Here is a 12,633-nt window from a genome sequence, read left to right on the forward strand (position 1 = left end):
TTGTTGTAAAGAAAGTCGTTCCATTTGCCATACGTCATTCCTCATGACAATCTGTCCTTGAGACTCATTTTGGAAATGATCTTGTAGCCATCGTGCATGAAACCTAAATGAAACCCAAGCGCTCTCTTCTTGGCCAAGGTGACCTTGCAAATGTTACAAGTAAGTCCAGTGTAATGCGGGTACATTTTAAGCAAAGTGTCCATGAAATGATTGTTCAGATGGATGCGATAGGGTTTACCTTCTCGGGTCTCTTTTTGACACACCACACAGGCTATGCTCTGATTGGGGCGGGTCTCGGACAGAGACAACGCTCTTTTGACCAGGTCTTGCGCCGTGGACAAATCTTCCAAAGGCTTGATCTTTTCAGTGGGGATCTTTTCGCGGTGTTTGATTTTTCTGGTGTAGATCTCGGGCTGGTCCTCTTGGCTGACGAAAAGTGTGAGCTTATCGTGCCTTACCGCCAGATGACAAACTTTGTCCGACTTTTTGCTAAATTTGTACTTGCAGAACTCGCAAGACTTCTTCGAGTTGGGAAACGTTTGAATAATCTCGTCCGCAAAATGGCTTGAGATGTGATTCTTGAGCTTGTGGAAGTTGGTGTATAATTTAGAACACTTGAAACACTTCCAGGACTGTTGGCCCGGAAAGCCGTATTTTGCACCGATGCTGTCCAATGATGCCAAGGATAACGGTCCATTATAGGCTTCCGAGTCGACCTGCTCTTGTTCTTCATCTTCTTCCGACTCATCGTTTGAGTAAGCATAGTTGGGGTTGGTCCGATGCAGATGCTTATGATGCCGACGGACGTGCTTGCCCAACATGGATTTGGCCTTGAACCTTTTGTCGCAGAATGTACAATAGTGAAGACCAGAGGATACGACACCAATTCGATCTCCTTCCCACAAAGCCAATATTTCCCCATCTTGCTCGCGATAACTTGCATCCAAATCTTCGTCCATCACTTCATTGTGTTGAACAAGATCACCGTGATCATATCGCGCCGCAGCCTCCCTGCTGTCACTATCATGGCCGGGTTCTCGCTTCTCTTTCAAGCTCCGATGCAGACTCAAATTGATCCCCAAGACACGGCAAAGGTTCTGGACCTTATCAGTGTCCTCAGGTTGATGGGCCTCGACCTGACCAGTGTATATAAGGCCCATGAGGCTCTGGATCGCATGCAAATCAAAGCCGACGCACACGAACACTAGCCGCGGACTCTCATGGGGACAGGGTAGTTGGGTGCAATGACATTGGATCTGTGCATAGAACTGATAGATCCAAGGGGAAATGCCTCGGAGTAAGAAGGAATGAGCGTGAACCCGATCTCCGTGCTCTGTAGATAGAGTGAGGTCGGCCAACGGCTCTTGACCCGCACTCCACAATCGACTCAACACGGTGGACTGTCGAATCAGGGCCGCCGAGTGCATCCCAGACCCGATGACAGGATCTGATGCAATGATGGCCGGGCCCGGATTCAGCGATTCCATTGCTCCGTGATGACGAAGGTATCAACCATCAAGGATGTGACGTTGAGACTTATTCGATCGACAGGACTCGCCGAAACAAATGCTCGATTTGGAAATTAAATTGATTGGCTGGAAGTGATGGACTGAGAATTATCAAACATGGAATAAAATGCTCCACAAGTCCAGAAGAAAATGCTTAGAAGTCAAAAGTGTTCAACTCCAAAACAAGAAACAAAAACAACCTTAGTCATACTTGTCTTGAAGGTAGTGTTAGACTGAGAGAGTACCTGCCCAGTGTCTCGGAAACCTCGGATGAGAAAAGAGCGAAGGTTGTTCTGCTGTCTTTTTCAGGATGCCGAGGCAACTATCTCTGGCACATATCACGATGCTAACCCCGTTCGAGTCGAATGTTCAGCCACATCTTAAATATAGTCTGCCCATTTGGGATTTGGCCAGTCCCGCTGGTATGCAAAAGTCGAGCACGTTCAAAAAGCTGTTTTACTAAAAACATCACATGAATGAGGGAGCTCTCGTATTGGAAGTGATTGAAGAAGTTGGTACTGCACAGTATTCAAAGAAGGTACGAAAAAAAAGGTCTGAATATGCACGTTTTCAAAAGCATCCACGAGCTTTATCCCAACCCAGGTATAAGAGTCAATACGAGATGATTTTGAAGGTAAATGTTATATGCCTGGGGTCAATTTGGGCCGAAGCGGATTTTTTGTCTTCATTACCGCTACCATGTTCTAGATCACGAATGCTATAGTTTTGAATCAATACCTAGGCTCCAATGCACACATTGTATTCCTAAAACATATTGAATATACTAGTTGGGCTCCAACTTGTTAAGCAAGTTTGCACAAAGCCGACTAGGTCCAAAAATGTTTCACTCGGGGCATTGAAGGAATGAGAGACCACTATAGTGCTCCGAAAAGTTTCTCTGGCTCCTTCATTGTTCAATTTGCTGCACTCAAATATTAGTAAATAGTAAAATAGTAGCAAGATTTAAGTCAGACTTGACCAAAATTCCGGATCAATGCTAAATTCTAGTGCTAGCTAGCCTGATCCGCCAACTCTTATTCGTTGGTGGATCAGACATTAATTAGGACATTAATCGCTACTCAATAAAAGGAACGAATTACAGTCACAATAACTTTGGTCAAAAATAGCAATTCGTTGCACAACCGTTACTCAAGAAAATGTAATGGCGGTACTCGTTACTTTTCCTCAGATTTAGATGACAAATGTTTTATGGATTTTCCCCCATCAAGACCATAATTCCCTTAAGAAATTGTGTGTTCTTTTTCAAGCAGTCCTAACCCGTAACATTTGAAGGCTTCGCCTCAATATTTTTCAACTTGGCATTGAATCTTGGTCTAATTGTTCAAATGTATTGCATCATACTGTAATGATTTGGGACTGCTTTGAGGAGTCAAAATTGGGACTTTGGATGGGGTAATGATTGTTGGAGGTTTGACACAATGTCTCAAAAGTCATGATGGAAAAACAGTCTATGCCTTAAGTCGTGGAAATGTGGAGGCTTTAGTCAAGGCTCTAGACAATCTTCAACGCATGTTCTTTTCGCCCACATGAGCCTCCACTCGTCCGGCTGTAAGGGGATGATTTAACCAGTCTTTCCCACAATCCCAAGCCGGTAGAGCTATCGCACGCATTGCAATAACGTAAATAGAAACCTGGTTTGCTTTCTGTAGAAGCTCTTTATATTCCACGTGTTTTCTTGTTGGTATATTCAAGGTAGCTTTCATGGCCGTGGAGCGGAGAGAACTTATCGTCCTCAAGACTGGATCATTCGAGTCGAGTGCGTCTGAAATGACCTCAATGCCGTATCTGAGTTTTGATGTAAAAATTGGTTCAATCATTTCTGCGACCACCACTGATGGAAGCTTCCAAGCTAAGTGACGCAGAATCCCCATTCTCTTCCGTAACTCAGGCTCCAAATTATTCAGATGGCACTTCCAAGAAAGATTTTTGCTGAAAGTGAAACCGAGAAGCACTTCGGCAGATGTTTCTTCTATATTAGAGCGTCTTCTATTTGCAATGGCTCTTTCATGGATCTCCGTGGAGACGTGGAATATAAGAAACTTTGTTTTTGATGCATTGACAGCGAGGCGAGAAGCTTTCAGGAACTCAAGGATTTTAGCTGCCGATACCCTCAAGCCTTGACGCACTTCTTCTCTTGTTTTGGCCGATGTGTAGCATGTTATATCGTCAGCGTAGGCTAATAACAAACTATTTGACACTGGGAAGATACGGCATTGAGGTCATTTCAGTGATCCAGTCTTGAGGAAGATAAGTTCTCTCCACTCTCCGGCCATGAAAGCTGCCTTGAATATACCAACAAGAAAACACGTGGAATATAAGGAGCTTCTACAGAAAACAAACCAGGTTTCTATTTACGTTATTGCAATGCGTGCGATAGCTCTACCGGCTTGGGATTGTGGGAAAGACTGGTTAAATCATCCCCTTACAGCTGGACGAGTGTAGGCTCATGTGGGCGAAAAGAACACGCGCCAAAGATCGTCTAGAGCCTACACTCCCCAAGCAACCAAGAAGTCAATTATTACCAGAATTTTTGAAATTTGGGAAAGACTACCTGTGCACATCAGGGAGGAAGAAAGCAAAGCTAAAGTGAAAAGTTTAATCAAGACCTGCGACCTATCTACTCAGTAATAACAAATATGAATCCAAAGAAGCAACAAAGGCATTGTGAAACATATCTTTTTGTGACGTGGAATATAATAATCCGTAAGGTTGATCAATAGGAACCATACAAATTTAAAACTGTATATCTTGTGTTCCTGGGACCAGAAATAAATAAGTCATCATTGTCATCAATAAGGAGAACAGGCTCTCCAAAGGCAAGCTCCTCATCACCTGGATGAAGCACCATGGCTCCACTGTCCAAATCTTCTCCGACAAGACAATGTGGACTGTGGACCAGGCTCAAAATGCCAGAAATGACAGGTACCTGACCTATGGTGTTGAGGATGTCTCACCCATCAACCGGATGAAGCACCCAGCTGGGGCCATGATGTTGGGGGTCTAGGCATCAGATGGGAAGAGGATGCCCCCACTGGTTTCAAAAGGGCCTCAAGATCAACACGGTGGAGTACTTGGAGGTGATGGAGAGGGTCGTCAAGCCTTGGATTGATCCCAATTATGCTGGAACAGTCCATGTTTGGCAGCCAAGGTCCAAGGCCACCCAGAAGTGGCTATCAGAGAATCTGGATGCCTACTGGCCCCACAAAATGTGGCCCTCCTCATCTCCGGACTGCTCCCCCTTGACTATGGGATCTGGGGCGCCGTGGAAGTCAAAGCCTGTGCTACACCTCACCGCAATGTCGATGACCTGAAGGCTGCGGTCAACGAGGAGTGGGCCAACATGACTATGGAGTACTTCCACAAGGTGTGCGCTGCCTTCAGGCCTAGGGTCGAGGCCATGGTGGCCGCAGAGGGCGGGCATTTTGAAGACTAGTAGGACATGTATGTATGTAAATTCACAATAAATTATAATTCTCTACTCTTTACATATATTGAGAATCAGGCTGAAGCCGAAATTGTTGCAGATTTTGTAAATTTTGCTTACGCACAATGTAAATGCGTTCAAAGCTGATCCCCATGGCACATAACAGGCAGCCGCGAGGGCGCCAAAAAAATCTCGGAAATCTCGTGAGTGTCGTTCATAGAAAACCATAACTGGAATGCTTAAGCTCAACAGAAGCTGTACCGCATGAGCATGTTTTCTGGTCAGCTGACGATGGTGGAAGAGGGACAAAGATATTTCGTGAAATCTGGCTTCAGGAAAGTTGAATGATTCTCGTGAAACCTTTGTTATTCCTCTTTAATCTTAATTTCTTTTGAATCTTACAAATATACAAGTGGAAAGAGCGGTAGAATAATAAAAACATGCTTTTTGGGGCATTATACACATAACATGCCAAAAAAGATTCGGACATTAGTAGAGCAAATCACGTACTCTATTGATAACCCTTGTTTAGCAACGCATGTCGAAAGTGTAAGAAAATGTATCCGAAATTGCAACGCAATGATGAGGCATTCGGAATTTGGTTTCAATCTCCCAAGAATGTGCTTGAATGTGGGCAACATGATTGCACCTTTACGTAATCAAGGTCATTCCGACACCTCTGGAAGTCAGCCTCAACCCAGGATTGTTGCTTGCCCTTCAGTTAAGTGTTTCCACTACATGGATGAAAACTTCAACTTGAGCCCCATTTTAACCCCTTCAAAATTTCGTTCTTAAAAATGTGGTCGTAAAACTTACTCAAAACCGTTCTATAAAGCGTGCTAGACGAGAGTAATTGCTTGGCAAGGAGTCGTATTAGTGGTTTTTACTCTGAATTTGGACGAGCCGTCAACAATTCAGATTTGAACCATAGTTGTCCTAAGTAGCTTGACAGAGATGGGAAAAATCGAGATTGATCGAATTTCTGCCACTTTCTGCCACAAGTGGCTGAAAATGGCTGGAAGTGGCAGAAAATGGCAGAAATTGCTGGAAGGTGGTGAAAAATGGCCGATCTTGATTTAAAATATGTCAAAGACAAGAAGGATATGGGTTGGATAAGTTTTTCAAGTGTCCTTTGCTTCAAAGCATATTGATATAGCATTGGCTGGAATGCAAAATGTTCCTCAAATATTGATATTTATACTGTTTGATGGTTGATTGAATTGATAAAAGTATCCATAGACCACTTGCAGTATCCAAGGCGTAGCCACAACACTTACACTTTTTTTCAGTCATCAAAATGGTTATTGAATACGATACAGCTTTTTTAAAAGGTCGTCATTTTGACTTTAAAAAGTTTAGGTCCAATGGCATCCCTGACTCAAATCGATTGCGGTGGCAAAATTCAAACTCGATCGCACTCCAATGACGTTTAGTGGTTGTGTCTCACATCCGATGCAAAATACCCATCCCAACGTATCAAAGCTACATACAGGAAGGCTTGAAAATTAACGGAAGTGATCGTAAATACTAGAAAAAAGGTGATTTAGAATAATACAAAGAATTCTATTTTCTGCCTGTTTTGGCCATTTTCTGCCACTTACTTTGGACCAATTTCTGCCATTTTCTGCCACCAATTTCTGCCAGGTGGTAAAAAATGGCTTTTAATAATTTCTCATCCCTGTAGCTTGACCACGAATGAAACATTTTGCCCACCAGCGACAGCTGAGACGAAAACAAGCGATCGCAGCGCTTTTGATCGATCTATATATGAAATTATCTATGGTGTCGTTTCTCTGACCAGCCCTGTAACTTCTATGAACTCTTTACGCTTGCCTGGGGTCTCTGGCGACGGAAAGTCCGAAATACATTTGATTTGTACCGGGAGGGGAGTGATTCCTTGAGCGCTGATGCATTGTCCAATGAAAGGGAGTTTCTTGACACCAAAACAATATCAGACATCAACACGAGACCATTTGACGAAACGCGTTCAAACAATGCTTTTGGATACTGAAGGTGTTCATCTTGATAGGAGCTGCCATCGAAGATACCGTCCAAATAGACATATATGCATGGAAGGTTGCCAACTACCACATTCATTAGGCGTTGGAATAAATGGGCGGCATTCTGTAATCCAAACGGCATCCGTAAGAACTTGAACATTCCGAAGGGTGTGATAATGTCAGAGTTACACACGTCTTGAGGTGCGAAAGGAATTTGAATACATATATCCTCTGACTAGATCAACCTTGGAGAAGATAGCGCACTTGTGCAAACCAACAGCAAAATCTTGCACATGTTGGGCCGGATATCGATCGGGAATAGTTTGATCGTTGAGACGACGATAATCCCTGCAAATGCTTTTTCCCCCGTCTGGTTTATCCACGACATGAATGGGAGAACATTAATCGGAGGAAGATCGTCTACAAATACCCATGGCCGTCATGTCGTGTAACTCTTTCTTGGGTACTGTTAATTTTTCGAGTGACAGACGGTGGGCGCGTGAATAAACAAGCGCACCAGTGGTTTTAATGTGATGGTAAACGGCATGCTTGGATTCCGTAGCGTTGAAGGTGGGCGTAAGTGAGTTGGGAAGGGAATCAATGAGACGAATAAAAGGACATGAGGTTTCGGTTCCAATAACTTTTAAGCTGGAAGCTGAAGCAAGGGCCAGATGTCCTGGAACAGTTCTCTCAGACCGAGGGTCATGTACAGGGTTGCCACAAAGTTCGCCGGTGATAATTTTAAGTACCTTTAAATCCACTTTGACTCAAACAATTTGGCTTTTATTGGCGAGTCTAATTGGCATAACTGTCAAGTCCAATATTAATAAACAAAATAAATTGCTAATTTCAAGGTGGTTGGATCAGGACTTCATTATGACTGACTACAAAAGTCCTCGGAAATTGGTTATTGACCTTCATTGCAAAGGGAGGTCAAACCAAGAGGTCAAGACAGCTGTCTCACTCAGGATGGAGCACCCTCCCACACCGGCTTGTTCACTCAGTCTTGGCTAAAGGACAACAATCCTTCATTCTTGGACAAATCTCTTTGGCCTCCCTCTAGCCCTGATATCAATCCATTGGATTTTGGCCTTTGGTCAATTTTGGAGGATAAAGCCAGCAAAAGGTCTTATAGAAATGTGGAGGCTCTCAAAGACGGATTACAGGCTGCCTGGGATGATATCTCCATTGAAGTTGTGCGTGCCACAGTGGATGCAGTTCCAAAACGTCTAGGTCAAATTATCTGTGCAAAGGTGGTCATATTGAATAATTTTAGTGATGAAAAGTTGAATAACAATTCAAACAACACCATACAAATTTTTCATGAATACATCTCATATATAACCTTTCAGTTATTTCTATTTCTAAGTGCCGGTGTACTTTGTTGCACCCCTGCAGATAGTTAAGCGATAAGTCTACAATTAGGTTATTTGATCTGAGGAAATCTACCCCCAAAAGGCCTGATTGAAATCGGCCACATAGAAAGTCCAATTGTACACGTTGGATCCAAATTGTATATTGCACGAGTGTTTTCCAAAACAATGAGAGACTCCCAAGTGGTTTTGTGAACGCAAATTTTGAAATGCGTCAGTACTAAATTTTACCCAGTCGCAGTTCAAAATGTGCTTTCACAAAACTATCTGATACTTTTAGTTGGGGCAACTGGGTAAAAATTGCATCTCAAAATACGTGCTCGCAAAACCAAGTGGGGATACCCCATTGATAGGAGAACCATTTGTTGCAATAAATGCTGGCGAACCAGGGGCGGAAGGCAAACTTGTTGAAAAGCAGCGGGGGAGGATGCTCACTTCGGCCCTGGAATCAATGAGAAAGGAACAATTGGAAATTGAATCCTGAACAAAAAGGAGTTGGCCACCAACGAAATTTATTGATTGCCATCTTGACAATTTCCCAAAACAGGCCTGCTGAAAGTTGATTTCGCAAAGTTAAGGTTTGGTGAAGGAGCAAGGTTGTTCACAACAATACACTTTCTCTCCCCACTGATCGTTTAATCGACACCAGCCAGATTTGGAGTTATCAACTCGTGATGTACAAGATTTAGCTAGCGAATGGATTGCCACTTGATCTGATGGAACCAGTCAGGGACTCTAAACAGCTGAAGAGAGGAATTGACACGGCTCTCCCCTGACCCTGAAGTTAGGCCATTGTGTTGAATTAAGATAGTTACTCTAGTATCAATAAAACAAGATTATTCTTAGTACATAGTACATTTAAGTATTTTTGATGAAAAAAAATATCTCTTTGATATAGAACTCTGTCCATATAATAGATATTTCTGAATTGATTTTGAAAGTCAGAAGAATACATGCAATACCCATGAACATCAAATTAATCAAAAACAATCAATTTGTGTTTCAAACCAGTGAAATATTCCGCAGAAGTGGCTCAAAAACACGCATAGATAAAAATTAACAAGAATCATTTTATTGATTGATGAGGAACTTACACTAGCAAAATATAAAAGAAATGTATGGAATAGTCAATAAGAATACATGTACGTAAATAATAATGTTAACATATTGGAATATCTGGGATGGACAATTGATAACTTTGTCTTAATCAACACATTTGACAAAAAAAATCAGCCTTTGGTGAAAAGTGGATGAGTGGATTCCATGATCATGAAGCATCCAAATGAGTTTAAAGAACAAAAGGTAGCTCAGAGTTGCAATATGTCTACTTTTGGATTGAGGGCTATTTCCAGAGTGCAAATCATAGTTTCATAACAAGTTCACCAAATTACTTGAAATTTGGTCAAGAGGTTCCTGAAACAATTTTCTTCAAAGAATATTATTTGCAAAGAAATATTGACTGACTCTGTTCAGAGCAAATTCTTGCTTTATCAAGCAAAACTAATGAACACTTTTTAGTTGCTGTACTTCAAAACATGTTTGAAGTCATTTTAAGTATATTTACATGCCTGGTTTAAAGCATAAACCATCAATGGTTGCAAAAATGATATTAGTCACACATTTCGTTCAATGGTTACGCCAATAATTGACATTCAAAAATTTCAGCAGCAAAAGTTTAGGCCTAATTTGGCGGGAAAGGTTAGGTGATCACAAAAAAGTGGCGTTTCCTTGCTTAAGTGTCCTTGGACCAGTTGATCAGCCAATTCCGCAAGATCACGGCAAGATATGGAATCCAAAACTGGCACAAGATGGGGCCTACATAGTAGAGGATGGCATGGAGTCCACAAAAATGGCGTTAAAGATCAAATTCGGAGGTTCCTCGCCGAAAAGGGCCAACATGTTATCCATCAATTCGGATGGTTTTTGATCACCTAGCGAAGGCCAACGGAGTAAAAGACGCGCTTTGTGAAGGGGTGAAGGTCTTCAATAGACGGGCTTTCAGGGCAATATACTTGGACGAAGCGGAGTGGAGAGACTGGAATCGATGATGCGACCGGCTACGTCTTGTTCAAGGGCCGCAACGAGGTAGTTGAATTTAGTATCGTACAGGGTGATGTTTTTGAGGGAGAAGTGGGCCAATGCCTGGGAGAACCAAACTTGAGGTTGCTTAGGCCAAAAGATCGGCAACCACAGAGAAGTAGCAACCACGAGAGGTGAATCAGGAACCTTCACCTTTTCTGAAATGAATGAATGACTTATTTATTTATTTCTGGTGGCAGGAACACGAGATATAAAGTTTTAAATTTGTATGGTTCCTATTGATCGACCTCAAGGATTATTATATTCCACCTCACAGAAAGGCATGTTTCACAATGTCTTTGTTGCTTCTTTGGATTTATATTTGTTATTACTGAGTAGATAGGTCCCAGGTCTTGATTAAACTTTTCACTGTAGCTTTGTTTCTTCTTCCCTGATGGAAGGGTAGACTCTGGACGATCTTTGGCGAGTGTTCTTTTCAACCACATGAACCTCCGTTCGTCTGGTTGTATGGGGATGGTTTAACCAGTCTTTCCCACAATCCCAAGCCGGTAGAGCTATCGCACGCATTGCAATAACGTAAATAGACACCTGGTTTGCTTTCTGTAGAAGCTCTTTATATTCCACGTGTTTTCTTGTTGGTATATTCAAGGCAATTTTCATGGCCGCGGAGTGGAGAGAACTTATCGTCCTCAAGACTGGGTCATTCGAGTCGAGTGCGTCTGAAATGACCTCAATTCCGTATCGGAGTTTTGATGTAAAAAATTGGTTCGATCATATCCGCGACCACCACTGATGGAAGCTTCCAAGCTAAGCGACGCAGAATCCCCATTCTCTTCCGTAACTCAGGCTCCAAATTTTCCTCGTTTCCACACTTCTGGCATTTCTCCTTCCCTGCTCACTTCATTTATCATATGTGTTTGTGAGACGGCCAAGATCTCGGGTGCCAGTTTTAGAGCAACTGAAAGGAATGCTTCATCGTATGTATTGCCTTGATGATATCCCTCTCTTCTGCAGCCTTGAATGCAAAGTCATTTTTTGGCAGTCGGAGCCGTGTAGCTCTAGTTCGAGCTCCCAAGAGGGGATCTGTTGTGTTGAGTGAACGTCTCTATCTCCTGTTTTGCGAAAAAATGTTGTGCGAAAAAATGTTTTGCCGAATTGTGTGCATATCATTCCACATGAGTCCACACTTTCGCTGAAGGTCTTCGCTAATTGACGTGGGCCATATGTCTTGTCTGATAGTCGAGTTAGGTCCAAATTGAAGTCACCTGCCAGTAAAAGTCGTCCACTTGGACTGTTTTCGACCATTCTAATGAGGCCAGAAATCGCTTCTGTTTGTGTCTTGTTCCATTCTCAATATATGTTTGCAACAGCTGTTTTTCGTTCTCCATTTTCTTCTAGACAAAGCCAAACCACTGGACGTAGAATGCCGAGATGAAGTTGAGTCACGTTCTGAAAAATTCCATTTCGCACAAGAGTGCAAGTTCGCTATTTTTGCCTTGATGAGTGTATGTCTGAAAATTTTGAAGTGCAAACTGTTTACCACAGTAGTTATCAAGGTCTATTTCCTGAAGAAAGACCATCTTATCCAAGAGCTCAAGGCTGATTTTGTCTTTCTTCAGGGAAAAAAAGACCATCTTATCCAAAAGCTCAAGGCTGACATTGTCTATTTCATTTTCTTTGCTGTATAAGCCACGGCAAATATTCCATGGCAGAAATCGGATCCCATCATTTCCTTGCCCGTCCATCGTTGATACTTCCATTGTGTGTTCACGGTCGTTGTAAAAAAACCGTACAATGGGGCACCCCCGCATGGTTTCGTGAGTGCATATTTTGAGATGCGATTTGTACCCAGTTGCACCTTGTGCAAGTATCAGATAGTTTCGTGAACGCACATTTTGAAATGCGACTGGGTAAAATCTAGTACTGTCGTATTTCAAAATTTGCGTTCACGAAACCACGCGGGGGTACCCCATCGGGGTCACCAATTAAGCTAGTGAGCTGACCTTGCTTATTTTCTCAATCAGAATGACGCATTCGCAGATTCAAGCCAATACGTTAACAATAGCGAATGTAATATGTGAGCGAGCATTATGGAAGGGAGCCAAAAAATGTTCAGCGAAATCATGACCATGGCGAGTACGATGGTGGGTGCAGGAGTAAAACAAATGGAAATAATACAGAGAGATATTTAGAAGCTTGAAGTGACACGTGTGAACACAACAACATAAATCAAGAGTTTTTTGGCGGTCAGAGGTCGCGTGGGGGGA

At 42.5% G+C, this 12,633-nt stretch overlaps 1 protein-coding gene across 2 annotated transcripts; it reads right to left on the reverse strand.

Annotated features, from left to right (window-relative positions):
* On the reverse strand, positions 1–1,841 carry LOC131885788 (uncharacterized). 2 transcript variants are annotated; one of them, XM_059233951.1, is made up of 2 exons: positions 1,720–1,841; positions 1–1,595 (listed from the first exon to the last, which is right to left on the reverse strand). In XM_059233951.1, the coding sequence occupies exon 2, from the start codon at positions 1,485–1,487 to the stop codon at positions 42–44; it is 1,446 nt and encodes a 481-aa protein (XP_059089934.1). In that variant the 5' UTR covers positions 1,488–1,595; positions 1,720–1,841; the 3' UTR covers positions 1–41. The 2 variants fall into 2 exon arrangements, with proteins under 2 accessions (XP_059089934.1, XP_059089935.1); XM_059233952.1 differs by having other exon boundaries at positions 1,754–1,771.
* Between the last annotated feature and the right edge of the window lie 10,792 nt (positions 1,842–12,633).

Source organism: Tigriopus californicus, chromosome 8 (genome assembly GCF_007210705.1).
Source record: "Tigriopus californicus strain San Diego chromosome 8, Tcal_SD_v2.1, whole genome shotgun sequence".
In the NCBI taxonomy this organism is placed as follows: domain Eukaryota; kingdom Metazoa; phylum Arthropoda; class Copepoda; order Harpacticoida; family Harpacticidae; genus Tigriopus; species Tigriopus californicus.